General features: G+C 38.8%; 1 protein-coding gene across 2 annotated transcripts in view; it reads right to left on the minus strand.

Moving 5' to 3' along the window:
* iglon5 (IgLON family member 5) overlaps positions 1–23,791 on the minus strand; it is a 409,655-nt gene that overhangs the window by 189,569 nt on the left and 196,295 nt on the right. The window contains exons 5-8 of one of the 2 annotated variants that reach the window (XR_014200698.1): positions 21,413–21,544; positions 20,354–20,474; positions 20,078–20,229; positions 5,192–11,557 (exon numbers count right to left, since the gene is read on the minus strand). Coding sequence is in view for 1 of the 2 variants with exons in the window: in XM_082150106.1 (XP_082006232.1) it covers positions 11,457–11,557; positions 20,078–20,229; positions 20,354–20,474; positions 21,413–21,544 (506 nt within the window). In the remaining variant the exon portion in view is untranslated. Of the gene's footprint in view, positions 1–4,107; positions 11,558–20,077; positions 20,230–20,353; positions 20,475–21,412; positions 21,545–23,791 lie in introns of those variants that run through there. The other variant, XM_082150106.1, reaches the window with a different exon arrangement.

Genomic DNA, 23,791 nt, shown 5'->3' on the forward strand with positions numbered 1-23,791 from the left:
CTTTTACATATTCTTCCGTTATTGAACAACTGTTGCTTTAATTACCTCCCAGCTAGCAAAAAGTCGTCTATTAGACGTTGAATATACGTAAATCTTCAACGTCTAATTACGACTTTTCAACGTTGAAAACAGGTCGATCTTCAACGTCTGGATGGAATATGTAAAACTCTTTAAATTTATTTGAGATAATAATGAACATGGTTTGGTAGTTTGTTTTTCTCCGTTATTTTAGCATGTAGAACAGACTTATCCTGTCTTAGATGACCAGTTGAAATCACGTAGTCAAACAGTCCGGCCGAAACGACTTACTTGAAATCACGTCGTAAACCAGTCCAAGGCGGACCGACTTATTTTCAACCATATTTCAACGTTGAAAGACGGCAATTGTTTACTGGGCTTGAACAAAACTGAAAATCATCAAGACGACCTTTGTCTCAAAATATAGTAAATAGTTTTATCGATTCTCATTTGCAACATAAATCTACAACATTTTAAAAAGCATTAAATATTAGATCAAATTAGCGCAGAATCAACTTCGCGATCGCGTCAAGGATCAGACAAATTTCCTCGTGCACCATCAAAAACAAATGTTTGTGCCATCTAGTGGCTAAAAAGAGAATAAAGTCAAATGTGCCTTTAGCCCGTTGTACAATACCCTTTACCTCCCAGCACAGCGCCTGGCTCCGCCCTCCTTCGTACTTCCACTCAATTTTCATTTTCCTTCAGTACTCCGTCTGGGTATGCGGTATATTTGTGGGTTTTTACCGGTCCAATCAGCGAACAGAGGGAGTGGCTGAGAACGATGACGTTGATGTCGTGCGCTAGTTTGAGTTGTAGAGTTACGTCACGACCAAACATTAGCGATTGGTTATGGCAGATCCAATAGTTTTACACTTTAACAGAGAACCCGCCTTCAAGGAAGTTAAAGCTACAATATGCAAGAATTTTTGGCCTCTGGAGGGCGCTACATTCCAAACAACAACAACGGCGTAGCTTGATGACGATGTGAAGGAGCGTGGAATGATGGGAACTGTCGTTTTAAACTCCACCGTGGATGTAAATCAGTCAGACGGGAATCTAAAACCATGTTCATGGATGAGGCTAAGTTCTTTTTTTATAATGACATGCTTTTTGTGGCGAGGGGGGGGGGGGGGATTCAGCGCGGTCTGTAATGGGAGAGAGAAGAGACGAGCAAGTAGGTCAAGTGCAAATGACGAACACCTGTGTTTTATTGCAGTGATCCGCGTGGAGAGACCGCTTATAAGCCGCGCGCTGGAACGAGAGAGAGACTGGAGAGAAAATTGGACGCAGAGGAAGAAAACCGGTGGATCCGAGCTCTCATTTTTGAACTGTTTTGTGCCGTCGCGGTTGCCACGGTGAATGCGCGTTGTGCACGACTTTTGTTTGTTTTGCTTTATTTTAATAAAGTACGAGTCCCAGTCACGCCGATCCCTGTCTTCTTCCTTCCTGACTCTTAAACCTCATCACACTTTTATTTCATTAAAATGAATTAACCGCAAGAAAAGTAAGGTTTAATACTACATTGGTTATCATAGATGTTACTGTATGTCGAATTCATTGTTGTGATAACGCTGCGCAGTTTTACGTGTTCTAAACAATTGTTGTAAAAGTACATTCGAACATATTTGCCAAAATACTGATTAATATTTATGTATAACACATGCTATATTTATTTACATGGCCATAAACACCAGACGTGATAAACAATGTCAATAAACTAAACAGAAATCTAAAGCAATAATACTTCCCTTACATACCGAATGCTACATTAGGAAATATAAAATTAAGCATAACGTTACTTTGTCGACAGAACCAGCTGCAATCGGTAAAGAATAATTATGTTCCATAACAACTGCAAGAAACAAGGTACGTGTGTTGCTTGATAGACGCTACAACTACAACTTCCGCATTTGTCCAGGACTCCACGCAGTACGAGCGGAAACCGAGGGTAACGCGGATATGACGCAATTGACTGGCGACTCCCAGCTCCCCCCTGCTCTAACGCCCCGTTTCCTTGGTTAAAATCGCAATTTTCTCACGATTTAAAAATAGTTGGAAACATTTGGGATATTGTAAGTAATCAACTTAACAAAATATATAACACTGGCCTTGAGATTATGGGATATTTTAATGCAAAATTCTTGCATATTGTACCTTTAACGCTTGTCAATGGAGAGTTGCCAGACAAATGAAATGTACGAGATTCTGGTAGGACCAGGCTAGTTGCACCCTAATGTTGGGCGGCAGTGGCTCAGTGGTTCATGTAGGTTGTCTACAAACCGGAAGGTTGGTGGTTCAATCCCCGGTTCCACCTGCCCAAGTGTCGAGGTGTCCATGAGCAAGAATGTGAGGCTGTTGCTTATGTAAAGCGCTTTGGTGGCCATAGGTCTGTGAAAGCGCTATATAAATGCAGTCCATTTACCATTTAAAGGTACTTCCCAGCACAGCGCTACAACAACCATAATGAAATGACACTTCACAACAGATCATGTTTTACAGTGAACTCTGTTAGAGTTTTATCTGTTCAATACAATACCTTACTCACCATCATCTCTGCGGCACTCTTACAACATCTCTCACTTCTCTCCATCTTTGAAAAGCCACGCCAATGTTGATTCTTGTTTTATTACGAGCTGTCTCTACGCTCTGTTCTGCGTTTCTCTATGTAAAACATCACATCACATTAACCTCTGCCGCTCCTACACCAGACAAAGCAGGCGGAGCAACTTTGACCTAATTACGGATATGACAAGAGACGCAAAAACCCTCCTGCAAAGTCTAAAATATACAGTTAACACTTATAATAGGCTTACCATAGTGAATCCAAAATACGTTTTGGAAGAAGGACTGAGGATGTATTGGCTCATTATTTACATTTTGTTGATTTTGAACAAAAAAAAAGGTTACATAATATAGCTTTAAAGGAGCTGTATATAGTTTTCAGCGGCCTCTAGCGGTGATGTTTCAGATTGTAACCAATAAGTTGACAAGCGCATGCTCTTGCGCGTGCTCGAATTTATGAGCGAGCAGTGTGGGTACCGGCCAGACTGAGACGCGTCACGCAACACACCGGAGAAAGCATCCCACAACATGCTGGAAACTCAGGTAAACTCCCACTGCAACGTTACAATAATAAGCTACTTTTATCAGCTTGACGTTGAACTAATGCTCCATGCTCGTACCATGATAAATATGGAACCCTATCAACCGTGCCGAATTTTGCCACTGCAAGCACTCACATTTTCTTCAGGAAATGTACATTCTAGGTTTGTAGATAAGGTTTCTCCATGATTCAAATGACCTGCCGATGTTGATCCGTGTTTTTTCACCCTAAGTTTATCCGATTCACGTCTGGCCTTTAATACGAGCTTCAGCAGAAAAAAACGTTTTATTGTTTTTTTATCAATATGTGGAGTTTGTGTTGGAGTCTGTGACGTGTTGTGCTGGGAGCAGGTCGTTTCTTAGTGTTATCAGACATGTCATAAGTTGCAGTGTCGTCGCTGTTGAGTGCAAAGTCAGTAGGCTTGACGAGGCGAGAGGCTCGGGAGCGCACATGCAGGTGACGTCACTGGATTTCGCGGTAAATCCGACCCGGCACCTTCACATAAAAATAAGAATACTTGCTTTCAGAGGTAATAACAAAACCCGCAAAGTGGATCATTTTAATGTGAGATTACAACCCCTTGACACACAGGCAATAAAAAAAAAAGGATTTGTTTTAGTACTAAAGCTACATACAGCACATTTAACCTATAAATCGATTCTAAAAAAAGTTCATTTTCAGTGGTACATCAGGCTTGATCAACATGTACAAGGAATTTCAGAAGGCCAGAATTGTGAGATAAAATTGTAATTACCTTTTCTTTTTTTTATTCTGTGGCAGAAGCAAGCTTCCCTATAATCTAATGCTTCATTTGTTACATGTTCAGGTGTTTGCCTTGACCTCAGAAGACATCAAACACACAAAAACACATCAAATGTCACAGCATCAGGTCTGTTTTCTTTAATAAGCACTTTTCCCTGGATGCAAATAGAGAAATAAAACAAACCACAGACTCAAAAAAGTATGTTAAAAACAAAATTCAGTTTTATTTTTCAACTTCCATTTTTAATTCTTGACTTTTTTTCTCCTCTCTGTGGATTAAAAAAAAAAAATTACACACACACCTAAAAACAAAGGACAGGGAAAACTGTAAAACAAATGACGTTGAAAGAAACGTTACATCACAGCACAGAATGTGTCGCTGTGGAAGACAACGTTCTGTTATTTTCCGCAGTTCTTCAGTTAATTTCTTGAAGACAGTTGACAATTACAGGGGGGATAAAATCCATTTGTCTGAAACAGAATCACGACCCAGCATGCCTGCCCGTAAGAAGGCCAGAGAATGTACAGACACACACACTCACACTCACACACACTCACACAAACAAACGGCTATATTACAGAGACACTGAGGTGGAGGTCTGGAGGACACGGCGCGCCGGGACGCTCGGATCGGGAAAAGGACGTCCGACTGGCTGGAAAGGCCACTAACTCCTTTAGAAACCAGTTGAAAGTGACTCGGGCTAATGGTGTGTGTTCACCCCGAGACTGACAGCGCAGGCGTGGGCATGTTCTGCTCAAACACAGCATGTGTTGTTGACATTCGGCGAGGCTCAGAATCACGCGCCGCGGAGGGTCGATCACCCGCTGACTCTGGAGAAACTGGCCCTGTTATGTCTTCTTAACGCCTGTGTGTTCTGACAACTGAATCAGTCCTAATTATGCACATTAGTAATTAGTGAATTCTTATTCAAACATGTGCAAATGATTGACATAAAACCATCTGTTTCTCGTAAATCCCTCTCGTAAATTACAATAAACTCTGTCAGCAACATCTATCTATCTATCTATCTATCTATCTATCTATCTATCTATCTATCTATCTATCTATCTATCTATCTATCTATCTATCTATCTATCTATCAACAGTACTATCTAACCTAAGTAGAAGCATCATATTTGTATGCATTATAAAATGTACACAAAAAAAAAAGTATTTAGGCCTAAATTTGAGATTTATGGATTTGAATTGCAACTAAACTTAATGTGATGTATGTTTGTCAGTCATACATCAATTAAACAGGAAAGATTTGTGATAAAAAAATCATGGTGTTTATTATTATTAACTATTTGTATCTATTTGATTTGATTCAAATAATGTCAAAAGGCATTTATTCAGATTGTTTACAATCAGCGTGAAATCTGTTGACTGTGAAAACAATTACATGTATTCAGTTAAAGCGTATGAACACGGTTAAAATATGACTAGTGCAACAAGGAATATTTACACTTAGTTAAAATGTATGAGATTGAAAGAAATGGATTTATTTATATAAATTGTGTATTTAAATGCATTCAGTTTATTAGTTCTATCATCTTATGTGAAATCATTTGTGTATGACTGACAAATACGAATCACATTACAGTAAGTTAACCGGCTTATATTAAAACTCTGTAAGTTAAATGTACATTTTATATGCAATTCAGATAAATCTTAAATTTAGGCCTACATATTTTTATTTTTTTTGAGAGTTCCTTTAGCCAAAATGCCTTCGTTTGACTTCTTTGACTAAAAAAATCTCTCTAAAGATGTGTTTTTAAAAATGTAATTATTTTTTAGCTATTGACTTCAAAATGCAACGCTAATCACACAAGATGCTGAAAACCAGCAAGATGTGATGCAATGGCCAAAGACGTCATCCTGACACGTTCACACAGACAGACAGACATCTTCAAAACGCAACATCTATAGTGCAAGATGCGACACAATAACATTAGCACAAACTACGTCTTACACGGTCAGTTTTCTCTTTCCTGATGGAGCAATCTTATTGAGAAAGTTAGTAAACTGTTGACGTTTATAGCCAAGAACCTGAATAGCACCAAACATTCACATCTGCATTTGATTCTGGCCTAAAGCCGTTTTTAATTGCATTAATGAGAACAATCTTGTGATATTAGTGATACATAGTACCCATAACAAGCATCTGCCCGCTTATATTCTCACAATTTATCTTTTTCCATCTAAATTTGACTACCAACGGTGGGACTATCTAACATTCGCCCCGTTCTATGATCTACTTCTACATGCAAACTGTCTCACTATTTTGTCTCCAGATACACAGTATCAATAGGCACTGATTTTCAGTTTTTCAAAAGCTCTCTGTACATATTTTGGTTATTTATGTAACACTGGCTAGTGCAACAAAAACAAAAGCACATGCAATACTGAAAGCAACATCTTAAACCAGGCTAAAGTGGCCACAGAGCTGGTTTTACATGTCAGGCTGGTCTAGTTTGATGGTTTTAAAAAGGTTATGGGAACTTGTCAGCTGGTCAGGTTAGGAGACCACCTTTCTGGCCAGCTAAACCCCAGTATCATTACTACTACTACTACTACTACTACTACTACTACTACTAAATGCATCATGCAGTGTTATTTGGCACTGCCATCTTGTGGCCCAATGAAGCAGGTTTAACTTTCACTATTAATTCACACTATGACAAATGATAATTAGGCAACATTGTGCAGTTTTGGGGACTAATCAGGAACAAGTCCTGTGTTAGATCTATAGACATGAGCAGCAGATGAAAAGCATGATGACTTTTACTGTTCAGTCAATGAGTTTTGTATGAAAGTACCTCCAAAGTAAACTGGTTGCAGACTTCCTTCCAAATCCCCATAACATCACATGCAACGATCTAGAACGAACTTGAGAGAGTTAAGGCTTGGTCACACCAAGGACGATAACTATAACCAGTAGTGGCCTTTGCTATGCTTCACTTGAAATGGGCCTCACAACAGAGGAGGCCTTCGCTCGCACTCGAACAAGAGCCGTCATCATGGAAATGAATGGGGGCTAGGGGCAAAAATACCACCAAAATTAATAATAAGGCCTTCAATATTCAAGATATATGGGTCTTGTATGAGCTCTTGTCATTAATATTTATAACAGGCCATAGATGCTATTTTCCCGAATATCAGCAGCACAATTGCAAATGTGATAGTCTATTGATTTCAACAGTTCCATACCCGAGAAGTTCATGTTAGGTGACTTTCATTTTAGCCGTAGAACATTGTCTATTTTGCTTTATATTTCGCCAACGAACATAGTTCAAACCAATCCAAAGAGCCATTGCGTGTCTCAGAGCGACACAGGGATGTTTCCTTACTAAATTCATTTCATTACATGTTTTTAATTAATCGTTCGACTGAAGGCCTCCGAATTGACTATAACGATAACCATAAAGATATAAATTGTTGTAAATATAAAAGAATAGCAAAATTCACACCACAACCATTTCATTAAAATTTGACGATTTTTTTCCAGCACACATTGACAGCTAATCAAAATCCATCCTACTTTACAGAGCTTGAGCATTTAAAACGACGGACGACGACTGACAACATAAGCGCAGGCTTAGAATAAGCAGAACGTATAGTCATCTTTATAGTTTTTGGTGTGAACAGGCCTTTAAAGAGATTAAAAGGTGCACAGCTAAACTACTTCTTTCTATCTCAGTTTAATATGCACAGACAACTATAAGTAAGCCATTTGTAAATAGGGACGGATTAAATATTTGGGAACTGGACAGAAAATACAAGTTTCATTTTAGTTTATAATTTAATTAAAATACATTTCGCCGCTATAGTTTCCGTCTTTCTTAGTACGCTGTGTTACACAAACACTGAGTTTGCATGTGCCTAGATGCCTTTGACACACTGCTTTTGTAGAGCGTTTCGCAGGTTTCCCTGTCCGATCCGACTCGTTCCCATCTGTCCTCCATGCCAGACCTCAACCTCAGTCCCCTCTCAATCCGAATCTCTGCAGTTCAGCACGGGAATCACGAGGGGAAATGATCCCAGGCCGAAACATAGGCTACACCAGCAGTGCTCCATCACGATAACCACCACACACCCATATAAACCACCCAAAACAGACATTTACATGCGTTATACCCACACCGAGAATGTGAAACGACATTTCATACTTTTTTTTCTCTTTTGTTTACTTATATTTGAGGAGAGTACATGTACACAGAGATGGATCGGCGGACCTCGAGGGCGATGCGAACATGAGTATGACAAAAGCGGAGTGACAGCGGGATAGAAAGGTTAAGAGATTTTGTGCTTGACATTGAACCCTCGTACAGTGGCGGGAAAGTATTTCGACATTTAAGTCACAATTAAATGTCTGAATGTCAATTGCATTACATGTCTCACTTTTAGTAATTTTTGCTATGATTTTTACTAGATTAATGAAGTCTTCAGCTGAAGTTTATTCTATTAACTTAATGTTCGACAACCAGAAAGTGTCCAATTGTTAATTTCCAACACCATTTTTATTGTTGTATACTTTGTAATCTATCAAACTTCATTTTGAGAAGTACTTTAAAGTGTGTACTTTATTTCGTAAAAACAAATGGTCAGATGGTTTAATGTATGATCTAATGCAAAGACAAATCAAGCGTCATTTAAGTGTTCAAATACTTTTTTTGCGGCCACTGTGTACTTTATCTTTATGTATGAATGCACAGTCTTCAGCGTTCATTAATAATGGCGTAGTGGCCGTCAGACTTTAAATTGAACTTTAAATGGGTTTCTGTTTTATTCCGGGGCTGAAATGCAATAATGGTGCACATATTCAGGGAACGCAACATTATCCTATTATAGTATATACAGCATTAACATTGCAAACTGAACGGTTAGGCTCATGCAGGGTCAGTATGAAGGGTTGCATAAAGCACCGCGTTAAGTCGCGCACCGCTGCTTTACGTCAAAGCCTCTTCGCCGCGTGCTCTTAAGTGGCGGTTAATTATCCTGTAGGGGATCGGACTCCACATCAGGCTTCAGACTCATAGGCACAGCTGTCCTTGAAGAGGATTCTGTCAGTGCCTGGACTGAGCTTGATTTATGAGCTCTGCCGCTCACCAGATGGGGGACGGAGAGAAAACGACGGTCCGCTTGCTTAGCGAGTCACAGTCGCTGGCTAATTACATCTTTATCTCCCGCTAATCTGATTCTGAACCAAAAAAAAATTAAAAAAAGAGGCAGCGAACAGAATCTAATACTGCGTTCCATTCAACTTGGAAGAGTGCAATCAAATGCAACATGAAGTCATAATTGCAACTGCTGCAGAAATTCACACGCTGAGTAAATAAAATGCACTGTGATGAATAAAATGTTAAGCAAATGTGCATAAAACACGACTATGATCCTGTCTGAAACCTGAACACCTACTGAACAAATGCTAGCATAGCATGGCATCGCAATTTGATTGACAGAGGAACGCTAATGGTAGCATTGCTTCATTTGCCTATACTCATGTCATTTCCATAGCGTAACGCATGAACTAATGCGTGCATTTATGGAGACATCACATAGGAATATCCGACAATCGTCTTTGAATGGAACGCAGCATTGCACCAACATATTGATGTGTAATCGCAGGATTCTGAGGCTTTTGGTTATGTCATCGAGGCAGACATGAGCATTACATCATTACGGCATAATATATCATACATTACAATCATCAACAGCATGAAAAAAAAAAAAAAAATCGCAATACATACAGTACACATTTGAAATGATATTAGGGCGCCTACACGCTAGAGTTTCCAATGCAAATGCATTGAGTTCAATGGAAAAGACAAGAGGACAAATGCATGGATTGGACAAGTGATGCTCTACTTCGTATATGTTTGTGTTCCAACAAACATTTTCTCAAGCTCAAAACAGATCTTCTGATTCATCTAGCGTGCAAGCACCCTCACATTTCACTGATTGCTCTCTTTAACGGACTTGGTCAAATTACTTCCATTTTTAAAAAAGTTAATCATGGTAAAACAGAGCACAATACTTCAAAAAGTTTTTTTGTTCTTTTTTTTGCTGTTTGATGAATTCAGTGATTTTTAGTACAAAATATTTTCACACACATGGCTTGTGATCAGCTCTGACATTTTTTTCTCACATGGAATTACTATCATATTTATTCAAATACTTATTAACATTGTCATCATCATTATTATCATCATCATCATCATTATTATTAACACCAAAAAGGAATAGCAGTTAACCTTGCAGATTAAAATGTACACAGTGCAGGGGGTTAAAACGGGGTCGGTGCAGGAAGTGAGGTCACAAGAGGGACATTTCTAACCGGTACATGCTATCCACAAGCAACGAGAAGTCGATGAACTGTTTCAGGGCAGGAGACGCCAGAAACTTCTGCTGCCTTCAAGTCCTTGTGGAAAGTTCCTACTTACGAGTTTGAACGTATTTATGATGCATTCACGTTATTTTGAAACATATTGCGCAACTTCATATTTCTCTCACTCTTTGCATCGCTTTCTCACTTTTCTAAGCCATGTTTGCAAATGTTTTTAGTACATGAATGGAGTCTACAGCTGTAATTTTATTTTATTAACTAAAGTTCGACAACCAGAAAGTGTTCTCACTTTGCATTTCTAACATATCTATAATTCGCAATCTAAAAAAACTCATTTTGAAAAGCAATTTAAAGTATTAAATTTTTTTAACTTCCTGTCAAACACAAGACGTTTAAGCACTAGGAGGAGCACTTTTCTAAATGTGAGTTAAAAACTAAACTTATTATGATCAATACCAATGAATCTCCTCTAATAATGACATTTTGGTGGCGAATGCATGCTCATCTCGTAAATACGATCATTCCAACGTGACTTAAAGGCAGCAATATCGTCCAAGCCAAAAGGCTGAAACAGAGAGGCTGATGGGAAACGGTGAAATGAGTGGCCTCTACTGCATATATATTTACACTGAGGACGATCTGAGTGATGGACAGACTGAGGACAATATGAGGGCTGGACGCGGGTCAGATGTTCGCTTTGGGTCGAGAGCCCAAACGAACGCAAACGAGGGGCCGAGATGACACGGCACTCCTGCTAACCCTCGCTAGAAAGAAAAACACGTGGTTTGACATCATTCATAGTAGCTACGTATGTCAGAATGCACCACCGTTCAGCTCAGATCTCTGCGTTCGGATCCGAGGGTCAACGGCCGACGGGCCCGCTGGTGAAACAGCTCCGAGAGGGTCACCCGAACATCGCAACCATCGTCGTCAACACCGTTACGTTACGACCAGCATGTCCAGCACGCACATCAAGAGACACAGAACCGTTATCTTGTCGTTCACATCATTTGCATCACATAGCAGGTTTGGACGTTAAAAGGTGACCGTCGTTGGCGACGGGAGGGGGAAATGAAGCGTGATATGCGACCGGACGTGAATGGAAATAGGAAGAGAAAGGAATGACCGAGTGATGTAGCGATGGCTCCTGGATTAATGCATAATTTCTTTTTGTTCACAGTGATGGGTTCGTATTTAAAGACTCCTTCCGAAGCGGGAAAGTTTTAGACCTTCATCAGAACAGAGATGGAGAGGCAGAACCACAGACCGACTCCTGATAAACGTCCGTTCAGAGACACCCCTCCGCCGTACACCGCCCCGGGCCCTGCAAGAGCACAGAGAAGCAGATGTGAACACGGAAAACCAGAGAGACAAAGGTGGACGTGGTAAAGTCAATATGAAATCATTAGCAAAAATAAATAAATAAAATAATAATAATAATAAATAAAAAATCTTAGTGAGTGCATGTATGGTGCATGTTCAATACATTAAAAAAATGTCATCAATGTTCAATCAAATTTATATTTAGTATTTAATAGTTTTTTATATATTATTTTTATTGAAAAATAATTTGCTCCACTTCTAAAACAACTGTCCCTGTTTGACTGATGTCACAAGCCCTTTAAACTAGAAAATGAGTCATATTATGCAGGTTAAAACGATCGCAAATTATTGACTTTAATCTAATTTTGAAGTATTTTGTAAAGGCTTAATAAATCTGTATATTATATCTGTATACAGTGCATTTAAATCTTACATTATAATTATAAATTCAATTAAAATAACTTAAAATTATTACAATTATTTTATTAAAATGTCAAATATTTACACAAATAAATCAAATATTAAAAATAAAACAAAATTAAACGCAAGAAATAAAAAAACAATAAAAATTATAATGAATAAAAAATATATAATAATAATAATAATAATAATAATAAAAATAAATAAAAAATAATATATATATATATATATATATATATATAGAATGAACAATAGGGTTGTGTATGTGGCTTATTTTTAACAGCACTCCAGATGAATTATTTTAGTTTGTTTGACTGATATTCACTTTAAAATGACTAATTTAAACTTTAAGTGATATTTGAGCCAAAACAACATATTTATGAAAACATTGTGAAAGCATTCAGAGGAGAAGGAAGTTAGACACTATTATTCCTAAACAGAAGATAGAAAAATAAATGAAAGAATTTATAGGAGAAAATAACAGCATACGAGTTTGAAACGACATGAGGATAAATAAATAATTGCAGGATTTTCATTTCCAGATGATCTATTCCTAAGACAGACAGAGGTGGGATAGATGTTTATTCTCTTAAGGATGAAGATGAATGTTGCAGCATGTTTGATGGAGAAGTGAGAGTCAAGGCCAGACGCTGGTGTGGAGAGGAGACGTATGTAACTGATGACAGGAGACTCATCACAGGAAAAACTCGCGGAGATAATGGGAGACAGAATGAGACGGTGGAGGGAGAGAGGGAGGACTTGCTTACAATGGTAAAGCATGAGGGGGGGAAACGGCATGAACAGAACAGGAATCACTCACTGGGGACTGAAATGTGAAGAATGGAGGGAGAGAATCCGCTGATGACATCCTGGGGTAACAGGACACAACAGAGCGGGAACAAACGAGAGGAGAGGAGAGCAGCGCTCTGACATAATGGGCCGGACAACGAACAAGAAGGGTGGAATGAAAAGGAGGGAAGAAACGGCAAAAAACAGATGACATGGATATGGACCGTCATGATGCTGGATGGTTTTACTAATACTGGTTGTGTGAAGGACCTACTGTATATTGCTAATTAGCTATAGAATCATTATGTAAGCAATAATGTACAGCCAATCTACAAAAAATGTATCACTCTCATTGGTCAATCACAGCATTCTGCGGACAATATTCAGCTGTAATCGAAATTATTTAACCACCATTGCAAATCAGGTTTATTGGCAACATTTACAGACTTTCAGCTGTTTGCAATGAACAAATCAAACAAAAGTAGTTGAAATAGCCCAACACAACACGTTTCAAGTGGTTTCCCCAAATTCAGCTAAAAATGCAACTTTTAATGACTTCTGGAATCTCAAAATTATTCAACCCCTTCATGGCAAGCATCTTAAGTATTTAATAGAACATCATTTTGCTGTTGTGACCTGCTGCAAACGAGATGCATAACCAGACAGCAGCTTCTGGCAGCGTTTCTGAGGAATCTGAGCCCGTTCCTCATGAGCAATGGCCTCCAGTTCAGTAATATTCTCAATATTCTCTTTTCTATGGGGTTCAAGTCAGGTGACTGTGATGGCCACTGAAGAATCTTCCAGGACTTCTTCTGAAACCTTGGTGGAATCTGAGGTAAGCTTGGGATCATTATCCTGTTGGAAGATCCAATGACTCCCAAGCTTCAGCTTCCTCACTGACGGCATGACGTTTTCTCCTAGGATTTCCTGATAGTTCAGTGAATCCATCTTGCCTTTCAAACGCTGCAGGTTTCCAGTGCCAGAGGACGTAAAGCAGCCGCAGAGCATCACGAGTGCCACCATGCTTAAATGTAGACAGCTCTTTACAGCTAATGCTTCATTCTTCTTTCTCCAGACATACCGCTGATCCATAGGGCCGAAAAGTTATAATTTATATGATTTTGATCACTTTTCTTGTGCTTTTGGGTCAGTAGTGGTGTACGTCTCGTAGATCCGGCTTGCGTTTAGTACGCAAGTGGGCACGCTGAAACCTTAGTGCCTGTTGCCACCAAGTCTTTCTGCAGGTCTTTTGCAGTCACTCACTTTTTCTGAACCTGTCTTCTCAGAAATCCGGTTGCAGCCATTGATAGCTTCCTTTTTCTGCCCCGTCCAGGTAGTGTAACCACTGTTACACTGGGATATACTGAGATGTACTGAGATATATAGCACTATAGTGAAAAAATATAACACACAGCCCTATTGAGTTTTGCACAAAAAAACAAAAACAAAACACAGGAGGTTTGAGAGTTTTATCCAATTTATGCCAAAATCAGAAGCAGCCATGCGTGAAAACTAACGTTGGAACAAATGTAAGATCTTTCTGTGTATATGCTCAATCACTCAATGCAACAATGTTTTGGCTCCATCCCAAGGTTTTGCCGTGACCTGTTCCTCCTCCTCCTCTCTCCTTTGCTCTGCATTGAATCTTCCAGCAGCATCAAACTTCTCCACTGAGAGATCTGCCGCCTGCTGGGTCCAGAACGCGGTCAAACTCTGATGTTATGTTATTACATACAGGAGTTGACTTGGTGCTGCTTTTGTTTTTGTGTTTAACAGCGCCTTTATAGGTTGCCCTTTAGGGCTAGAAAGAGTGTGACCCTAAAATCGAGTGAAGCTGGCTTCTTCTCAGGAAGAGCTTAGAAATCATTTATCACCAGAACCTAGAGATGGATATAGGAAGCCTTTAAAAGCCTTTTTTAAATAGGAAATTCATCAATAGAGGAGCTTGTTGAGCTACTTAAAGGGGTGGTATAATGCCCTTCTCACAATATGTAAAATAAGTCTCTGATGTCCCCAGAGTGTGTATGTGAAGTTTTAGCTCAAAATACTCCACAGCATGTTAAAATTGTCACTTTTTGAGGGTGAGCAAAAAACGCACTGTTTTGTGTCTGGCCCTTTAAATGCAAATGAGCTGCTGCTCCCGGCACAGGGGGCGGAGCTTCAACAGCTTGTGTGTGTTAGCAGCTCTGATTACCTCACGCAGACACACACTATAATGTCAGAAACTGTTCTGCCTTTTATGTTTAAACCAAAGTCATACAATGATGGAGAGACTCAAGAAGAAGTGACAACATGTAGAAGCAACAGGATGTTTCTGAATGGTTAGTTGATGAATAAATTTTGCTGATGTGGAGTTAACTATCTTCAATTAGCATATTGTGTCATGATAATCTATAAATCGCTCGTATAGGAACTGTTGTGAGACTTTCTATTGCATGTGAAAAGACGGAAGCTACAGTTTGAGCTGACTCACAAATGTGCTTTACTACAACTCTTGTTCCCAGGGGCGGGGTTTATGTAAATTCTAGGGTTGGTGATGTCACTAACCCGGAAGGAATGTCATGTAGTCTCTACCAGCCGTTTGTTGTAGTCCTTAAAAAACGATTTCTTTAGAAGCAAATATCTCCCTTTGCTTTGAACTTTGAGCGTTGTAACTTTGCAGATGTTGTTTATGCTCAAACAGCAACATTACACACTAACTAAAGTTAGAAAAGTCAAATCATAATCAACCACCCCTTTAAATATTTTAATAGCAATTAAGCAACATACTGGCTAGTGGCTACTTGCTGAGTTTTGTGAAATGATAAATGATAATGTATGTTTCTGAGAGAACAGAGAAAGATTTGTTTAAATGGAAACCTTTATTATTAGAATTGGCAAAAGCATTTTAGCATCTCATAAAGCAGATTTAACAAAGTAATGAGGTATAAGTATACGACAACGTCTGAACGGAAATCATACAGCACTACGTGAAACACTAATGCTAATAATTTATGCAATAATTGCAGTGGCAGAACTGACATACATGTACTCTCCTCACTAATTGGTTGTTTATGCTCTGTGCAGTTCAGTTGGCTATAGATTTACAGTACCGTTTGAAAACATTTCATCATTAAGTTTGTAAGAGGAATCAGGAGCTAACTGCTACAGAAAACAAGTAAACCACTGCGGTTAATTATCCTCAGCAAAGAAAGAGGCTTAAATGAATGAAATATTCACAAACAGTTGTTTCATATGTTCGTTTGCTGTTGCCTGTAGACTGCTTTTTGTGAATCTACCCGAGTCAAACTTTCGTGTAAAAGCATAATTAGAATGGAAACGCCACTTTTAAGATTGACCGTATTTTCATTTTCGGTCAAATTGCCTTGTGAATGGGAGTGCTTGGAGCACTTCTATCATAGCATCAAAGTCACAATTTTTTAAACACTAAGAAGGCTCGACACAACATGAAACTGTGCTGGAAGTCTCACCAGGGGCTCTACACATGATCTCCAGCATTGAGAACATTGTTTGTGTACACAGAGTTTACTAAAAAGAAAGGTTTTGAACAACTCACTGTCTTTGTGTCCACCGGCATTATGACAGTCAAAAATAGTCGATCTCCGAATGCGAATGAACTGACTCTGAAATTTAGTATTGCTTCTTATATGAGCATCCTTTTCAAATACAAGGTCAATATTGATTTTCACGAACGACAAAACAACAAATTATCCACACACAACGTTCTCAATGCTCAAGTTCATGTGTTGAGCCCCTGGTGAGACTTCCAGCACAGTTTCATGTTGTGTCGAGCCTTCTTAGTGTTTTAAAAATAGCGATTTTTAGTCGTGACCCGAAGCACTCCCATTCAAAAGGCATTTTGATCGAAAACGAAAATACGGTCAAACTTAAAAGTGGCGTTTCCATCCTGATTATGCTTTTAAACGAAAGTTTGACTCAGGTAGATTAACAAAAAGACCCTAGGTTGCATTTTGGCGAGAGTTACCCTTTAACCTTCCTCATTCTTTACACCCCATTGCTTTCCCTGAAATCACCCGGAATAATGAACAAAACAGACTAATGGGGTTTGCTGGTCAGAGAGTTTTGTTTGATAGTTTTCAGAAGGTCTGCCTGGAAAAAAACTGCTAAAACATCCAACAAAAACAGAAAACCAACATGGGCTGGTTTAAATAGTTAGTTTTGCTAACAGTAGGGAAACTTCTATTTTTGTGTGAACCATAATTTCACCACCAAGATTGAAAGAAAATAAAAAAATGTTTTTGCAAAGACAATTTACCCACAAATTGTCAATATCATAATTCTGCCACTGTGATATGAAATACTACAACTAATAATGAAAGTTAAGTGTTAGTACATCATATAGTAGTAGTATTTGTTATTCTGTCTTGAACTCATGCTCATTTAAATGGAGAAATCATTGTATTACAGTAATGAGAATAACCATAGAGAATAATGGGAGTTCAAAAGCAAAACAACCGGCTGCATTAAAACATGAAAATAATGCAAATGGACAATATAATTTTTTTCTTTTGTTCTTAGGGTGAATTGTTTTCATGAGATTCCCTTCTTTATCACGAGATGAATGCTTCTAGTGCACTAACCAAATAGTCTCCCTGCCTATAAAATAATAATATATATATATAATTTAGAAAACTGCTGAGAAAAATCGCTAGTACTTGGAAATCTCTCGAGTTGATATGATTTGTTATTGTGTCCTTGTTGTTTCATTCAGCCCTGGGTTTTTAAAAATCCCTGAGGTTTGTCTTCAATAAAGCAGAGCAACTGTATAAGACAGGAACTATTTACAGTAAGACAATGAAAGCTTTCGGTAAACGCTCAAAGCACATTTTCCACAACAGTGCATGCTTTATAGGAATCCTGTATTACTCAAGACACTGATGTCCTGCAGTGGACACAATATTTGCTGTAACAAAACTTTAATTCAGTTAACAAACACTTCAGGCACAACAAACTTGTGAAAGTTTGTTAGAATGATCATAGTTCATTTTAAATTGTTGGCTGTGCAATTTATGTGCACATTTTGTGAGCTGAAGAATAACAATAAAACTGGCTTTTATGTGTGACAAAACTACATTTCCCACAATTCTCTGTGGTAGCATGATAATGCTAAAGTGCCCCTATTATGCTTTTTCGGATATTCCCTTTCATGCAGTGTGTAATCCAGCTGTTTGTAAAAGGTGTGCGAAGTTTCAAAGATCAAAGTGCAGATAAATGGAGTTGTTGTCTCCTAAAAGAAAGGATCGATTTTGATCTGCCTGAAGTGAGTCGTCAGCAGTTCCAGTCTCACTTCTGCTGAACCTGCAAACACTGTAGTTGTATCTCAGACTGGAAGAGTTTGGTTTGAGTTGTTCATGTCGAGAAGACGCCGTTTACTGCAAATCCACTTTGATGCTCTTACAAAGGATGAGATTGATACGGTAAAACTGACGCCATTGTTACTGTTCGTATCACTGTGTATCAAGTGCTGAGAAAGATCTGAAACTCAGATATGCTAATGAGAGTTTGGTTTCTGACCCGTGCTGTAAACAAGGCCGTACGCAGGGTTTCATAATTACAGAGGTCACAATATAGAGTTTGCTAGGGGCGTTGGAGGACATGCTGGGCTGTTGGAAATATTTAAATGCTGTTCAGAAATGAGCGCAGCTGCTTTGTTTACTGATTAACAGCTGCATTTCTGTTGTTCAATAAGAGCCATCTAAAGTGATTGTTGTGCAATTTCATTCAGCGCGTCTCCTTCACTTGTTGGGCTTGTTTCAAATGGAGTGCGCACTCACATTCATTATTAACTCTTTCCCCGCCATTGACTGAACCGTCTAATGTTACTGAATTAAATGTCGACCCAGGACGAGCTACAGGACTGTATACGATTCTGAATACGATCTGGATGAAGTCTTTTGACAAAAATGCAATTTTCTCAGTTTTTTGCTCAAAATTTTGCTTTTTTTATGAAGCTTCAACATTCAAGTGTTGATAAAAAAAAAAAAAAAAAAAAAACTAGAAGCTAGAATTAAATGGCTCTGTTCTTTCTTTTGATATATTTCATGTTCAGATATTCATACAACAAAATATATTGGGGGGGCCATGAAACTTCTGTGAAAATGATCAAAAATGCAACTTTTTTCAAAAACGCTGGCGGGGAAAGAGTTAAACTTATGCCTGATGAAAATAGCTTTGTTAATCTTTCTTGTCTCGTCACACTGACACTTATTGCAATGAATCACGCAAATTATAGCCAATATTTTCAATTAAAAACAGCTAAATTAAATAAAAGTTTATTATTTTGCACCCCTAAATATTTCTGTTGGTTGTTTAATATTTCTATTGTAAAACAGCTGACAAATATTACATGTTGAGTTTATCTCACACTTTATGACCATGTACTAATTCGTGATCAGCTTCTGTGAACGTAATGCCCTCCTACTTTAATGCGATTGGTAATCTCTAACATTTTTTCAGCATTGTGTAAAGTCCGTGCAGCACCAAATTAGAGTTAATATTAGGCAATTTCACAACCTTTATTATATACACCTCGGTCCAGACCTCTGTAAGTGCTCGACCAATCACGACAGACTGGGCCATCTGACCAATCAGAGCAGAGCAAGCTCTCGGAAAGGAGGAGTTTAGAAAGACCAGATGCTTTATCGAACCATTTTAGAAACTGTGAGAAAAGAGCTGATGCTGCAATGTATATTTTGAGAAAATTCAAGTGTTTTTTGACCTTTGGATGCATGTAAACCTATTGAAGGAGCCTTTAAAATAGAATATTAGAGACACTTTAAAATACAAGCATGAATTTCACACCTAAGGCACACCGTTTTTGCTGTATTGGTGCTAAACAAGCTTAATCAATAAGTAAAAAAGAGAAAAAGAAATGAAATTGTCACTTATTCCCAATCTAAATCACTTCAAACATCATAATAAGGACTTCCGAGCTAATGCATGGGAATTGTGCTGTAGTGTCACAAACCCTTTTAAATGCTTCACGCTGTTGCAGGAGTTTGTTCAAGTTATGCATTATTAAAAAGGGTGAAAACGATGCGCTTTGCTGAGTTTACAGTACCAGACCATTTGCTTTCAAGCTCCATCAACGGACACATCGCTGCCATCCGTCTACGGAGGAGCTCTACGTGAAAACTAGCATCGGGGAGCGAGAATTGCACATTTGTTTATTTTGTACAGTGGAGAGTCACTTCCTGCAGGGTGTTTATTTATCCTTGACTCTATGCCTTTGTAGAGTTAGGAACGTTTGGAGAGTGTTTGAGTGCGAGTGTGTCTGCAATAGCGTACTCACTGAAGAGTAACATGCTGGCATTGGAAGCCCCGAGGCGGTTGGAGGCGAAACAGGTGTAGTTGCCAAAGTGTTTTTCTGTGACGTTGGTGAAGAGCAGCAGGGAACGTGTTTTCTCGTTTTTAATCTTCAGCGTGTTATCGCTCTCTACCGGCCTGAGAAAAGAAGTAATAAGAAAGATCACACTTTAGAGTTGAGTGAGTTGTCACGTAAGCCAGCGTGTGCTGCTTCCCATGGTTCACGGCGTCTCTTTCACTCGCTTTGTTAATGTTACCTTACCTTCGGTCATCCCGGTACCATTCAAAGGACGCGGTAGGAACCGCCATAGCTTCACAGCGCAGAATTGCAGTTTTCCCCAGCTGGGCCGGCATGTTCTTCACATCTGTAATTGTCGGTGGATCTACAGACCAACAGCTCAAAGTTATAATGCTGATTTATTGATATTTCAAAGAATAATTGATCAAAACGTGTTTGATTTGTTCATGATAGTTGTTAGTAGTCTCTAATGATACGATTTTTGTCATTGGGTTATATTTTTAAAATACATCAAGGTAGCCGGTAACCTTTTGGTCCAATATATTTGAGACGCTTACAAAAGCTCTCAACACTTATATTGACCCTGAACCATTTATAGCCCTATTTGGGGTCTCCCCTAGGCCTGATTTGTCGGCCAGAGTTCGTAAAGTCATTGCTTTTACTACAAACTTGGCCAGACGGGCTATCCTTCTTAAGTGGAAGGATATATATAAAAAAAGGAACTTTAATGTAATTTTATTATTAAAAAAATTTATTTGATTTTTTCCCTCATTTGAGTTATATGATTTTTTGGGGGGGTTCATGTAAAGGATTAATAATGGACAATGTTTTATGATCTACTGTTTTTTACGATGTCATTCTGTACTGTCGCTGAAAACCAATAAAAAGATTTGGAGTAAAATACATCAAGGTGCCCCGAACTCTATGGTTTGTTTCTCCGCTCATATTTTAATATTCCTTTTTCTTAATATTGATTGTGTTGTCCATCTGTGTTTTATTAGTTGCTGTCTCCACTCTCTATACTCCCACTTGAGTCTTTTTCAAATCTGAGGTATAGTATGAACAACCAGTGCTAAAACAAGAGGGTTTCATGACACTAATGTACAGTAATGAAGTACTTTTACTCAAGTTCTTTACAACACCGTGGAGATGAGAGAAGAGACGATGAAAAGATAGAGTTTAATTCTATAGACGGCTGACAGCAATTCAATTTATGTTTCCATTACGCCATCACAAAGTGTTCTGGAACAGTCTCAACAATCTCATTAGGATGTAATGTGTGTTTCTGACGACTCGACTTACAGTTGACTGTGACCTTGACACGGCGTGTGTCTGGCGGCGCCACACCGTTGTTGGTGATGCATTCAAATTCCTCTGCTTGATGCCGCTTGATTTCTGTGATTTCCAGAAATTCGCCCTCACTCATGAGACCGTCTGTGAAGACAAAAGACGAGAAGGTGATTGAATACACGCCACCATGGCGCACAATGTCATGCATGAGTGTGATTGGGGAGGGTAGGTGTTGGAAAAGCAGGCGCACTAGGATCATTGTTCCGCACTGTCATATTAAACAAAAAAAGGCTAGAGGACATGGAGCAGGGAGAAAGACTTTCTCTCGGTCGGTGTATCACAAGGGACGGTTCTCCTGGAGAAACCAGCTGTTGAATGTCTTGCCCTGGAGTGCAATGGTATGATGGGAATTCACCGATTTGAACCCGGCTCTTTAACCACTACTCTCTATTCTCTAAAATGACTAAACGATTTAACCATTTCACCCAACCCCTACAAGTTTATTTCATCAGTGTTCAAGGTGAACAGGGTTTGCTGTGGAGTCAAGATAAATATGAGGCAAACTTACAAAATGTCACATTTTATTATTGGCTGTTTCAACACATACATGTTTCACCCCCCAATCTAATGTAAGCATATGTAAGTATTGGGCCAATTGAAACAAAATGTGGTTTCTAAGTGATCAGCTTCAGCTGTGTCCTGTAGCATTAATTGTTCATACATAAAAAAACCTTGATGATATATCTTCAGATCGCTAGTATCCTCTCACAATACCTTAAAGGAATAGTTCACTTAAAAATGAAATTTCTGTCATCTGACAGTTGATGGACCCCATTTACTTCCATTGTATTTTTTTCCTACTATGGAAGTCAATGGAGTCCATCGACTGTCTGGTTACCAACATTCTTCAAAATATCTTCCTTTGTGTTCAGCAGAAGAAATACATTTATACAGGTTTGAAACAACTTGAGGGTGAGTAAATGATGACAGAATTTTCATTCTCTTTCAACTCTTTTTTTTAAAGGTGCAGTACGTAATATTGACAGCTAGAGGTTGAAATGGGTACTGCAGTCCAAATTCAAAATATTGGAGAGAGTTGTTTCTCCCGCCCCTCCTCGTCAGACTCGACTCTCACGCGGGTTGCCAGATTGAGGACTAATGCTGCCTTCACGTGCTATAGGAAATGTCCTACTTCCCACTTCTGAAGTCATGATTACGAGCTCGACGCATTCAAGTGCTTTGTTGTCAGGAAGAACAGGAATCATGGAGGACACCAGATTTATTCCTGCCTATTTATTGGGAACATCATATTAAAGCCAAACTGATATATAGCGTCACATTCACTGACAACCATATAAACATTCACCGTGCTATCTAGATAGTCAGCTTGCTAATAATTCTGGAATTTGGGTCAAATGCAGGCTATTTTTGCCGTGTATAAAACATACACTACACTAAAATTATTATTAAATTTATGTAAATATGCACTACTTTAATGACATGACAAGGTGATGAACCTGTTGTGTAAAAAATTAGTAAAGAATACTAGTCACAGCAGCAATCATCCTCCCCTCCACCATGTTTACATTTTATGGCCTGCCCAACGTTTTCGAGTTTCCAGTGGTAAATACGACTTGAGAGGGCGTTCATGTACAAATTTTGACTAGGAAACTCATATTTACGATAATTCCGATAGCATGTGAAGGCAGCATTACATACTGTGAGTTTATGAGTTGATTTATCCACATTTTATTAAACGGCTGTGTGGAATACTTGATTCTGATTGGTCAATTGCGACATCCAGAGGTATGTTATTCCCCAATAAAAACGTATACATACTGATAACACAGGTTCACAAGTCGGCGCTTTTACGCTTGCTGTTTTTTTCCTTGTGGAAGTTTTGCATTTGGTGAGCCTATAAAATATTATAGTTGGCATATTATTTCTTGGCTAATTATTTACATATGTGGCAAGTAGCTGTTTAATAAGCGGGATAATGTACATCCAACCAGTTGTTATCTCAGAATAAACCCTTCAGGCTGATGCAAGACCGTCCTGTTACCCTGTCAGGGTTTAATCTGCGATAACAACTGGCTGGATGTACATTATCCCTGACTTAATATGTTCCCATTCATAGAGAATTTATATAGATGTCGAGGCTTGGAATCGGATGGAATCTGTGATCTCTGACCCAGTTTGTTTTCTGGCTTTCATGGCTACAGTACGCCGTGTTTTCCGCCAACTGGCAAATACTATTGGGTGAATTGGCATTGGGCGGAGTCACACAGACCAAAACAAAACGCCTCGGTTACGACTGTAACCTCGGTTCCCTGAAGAGGGAACGAGCGTTGCGTCGAAAACTGACGCTATGGGAACGCTTTGCGTGATGAC

The sequence above is a fragment of the Leuciscus leuciscus genome (genome assembly GCF_965113295.1).
Source record: "Leuciscus leuciscus genome assembly, chromosome: 20".
Classification (NCBI taxonomy): Eukaryota; Metazoa; Chordata; class Actinopteri; order Cypriniformes; family Leuciscidae; genus Leuciscus; species Leuciscus leuciscus.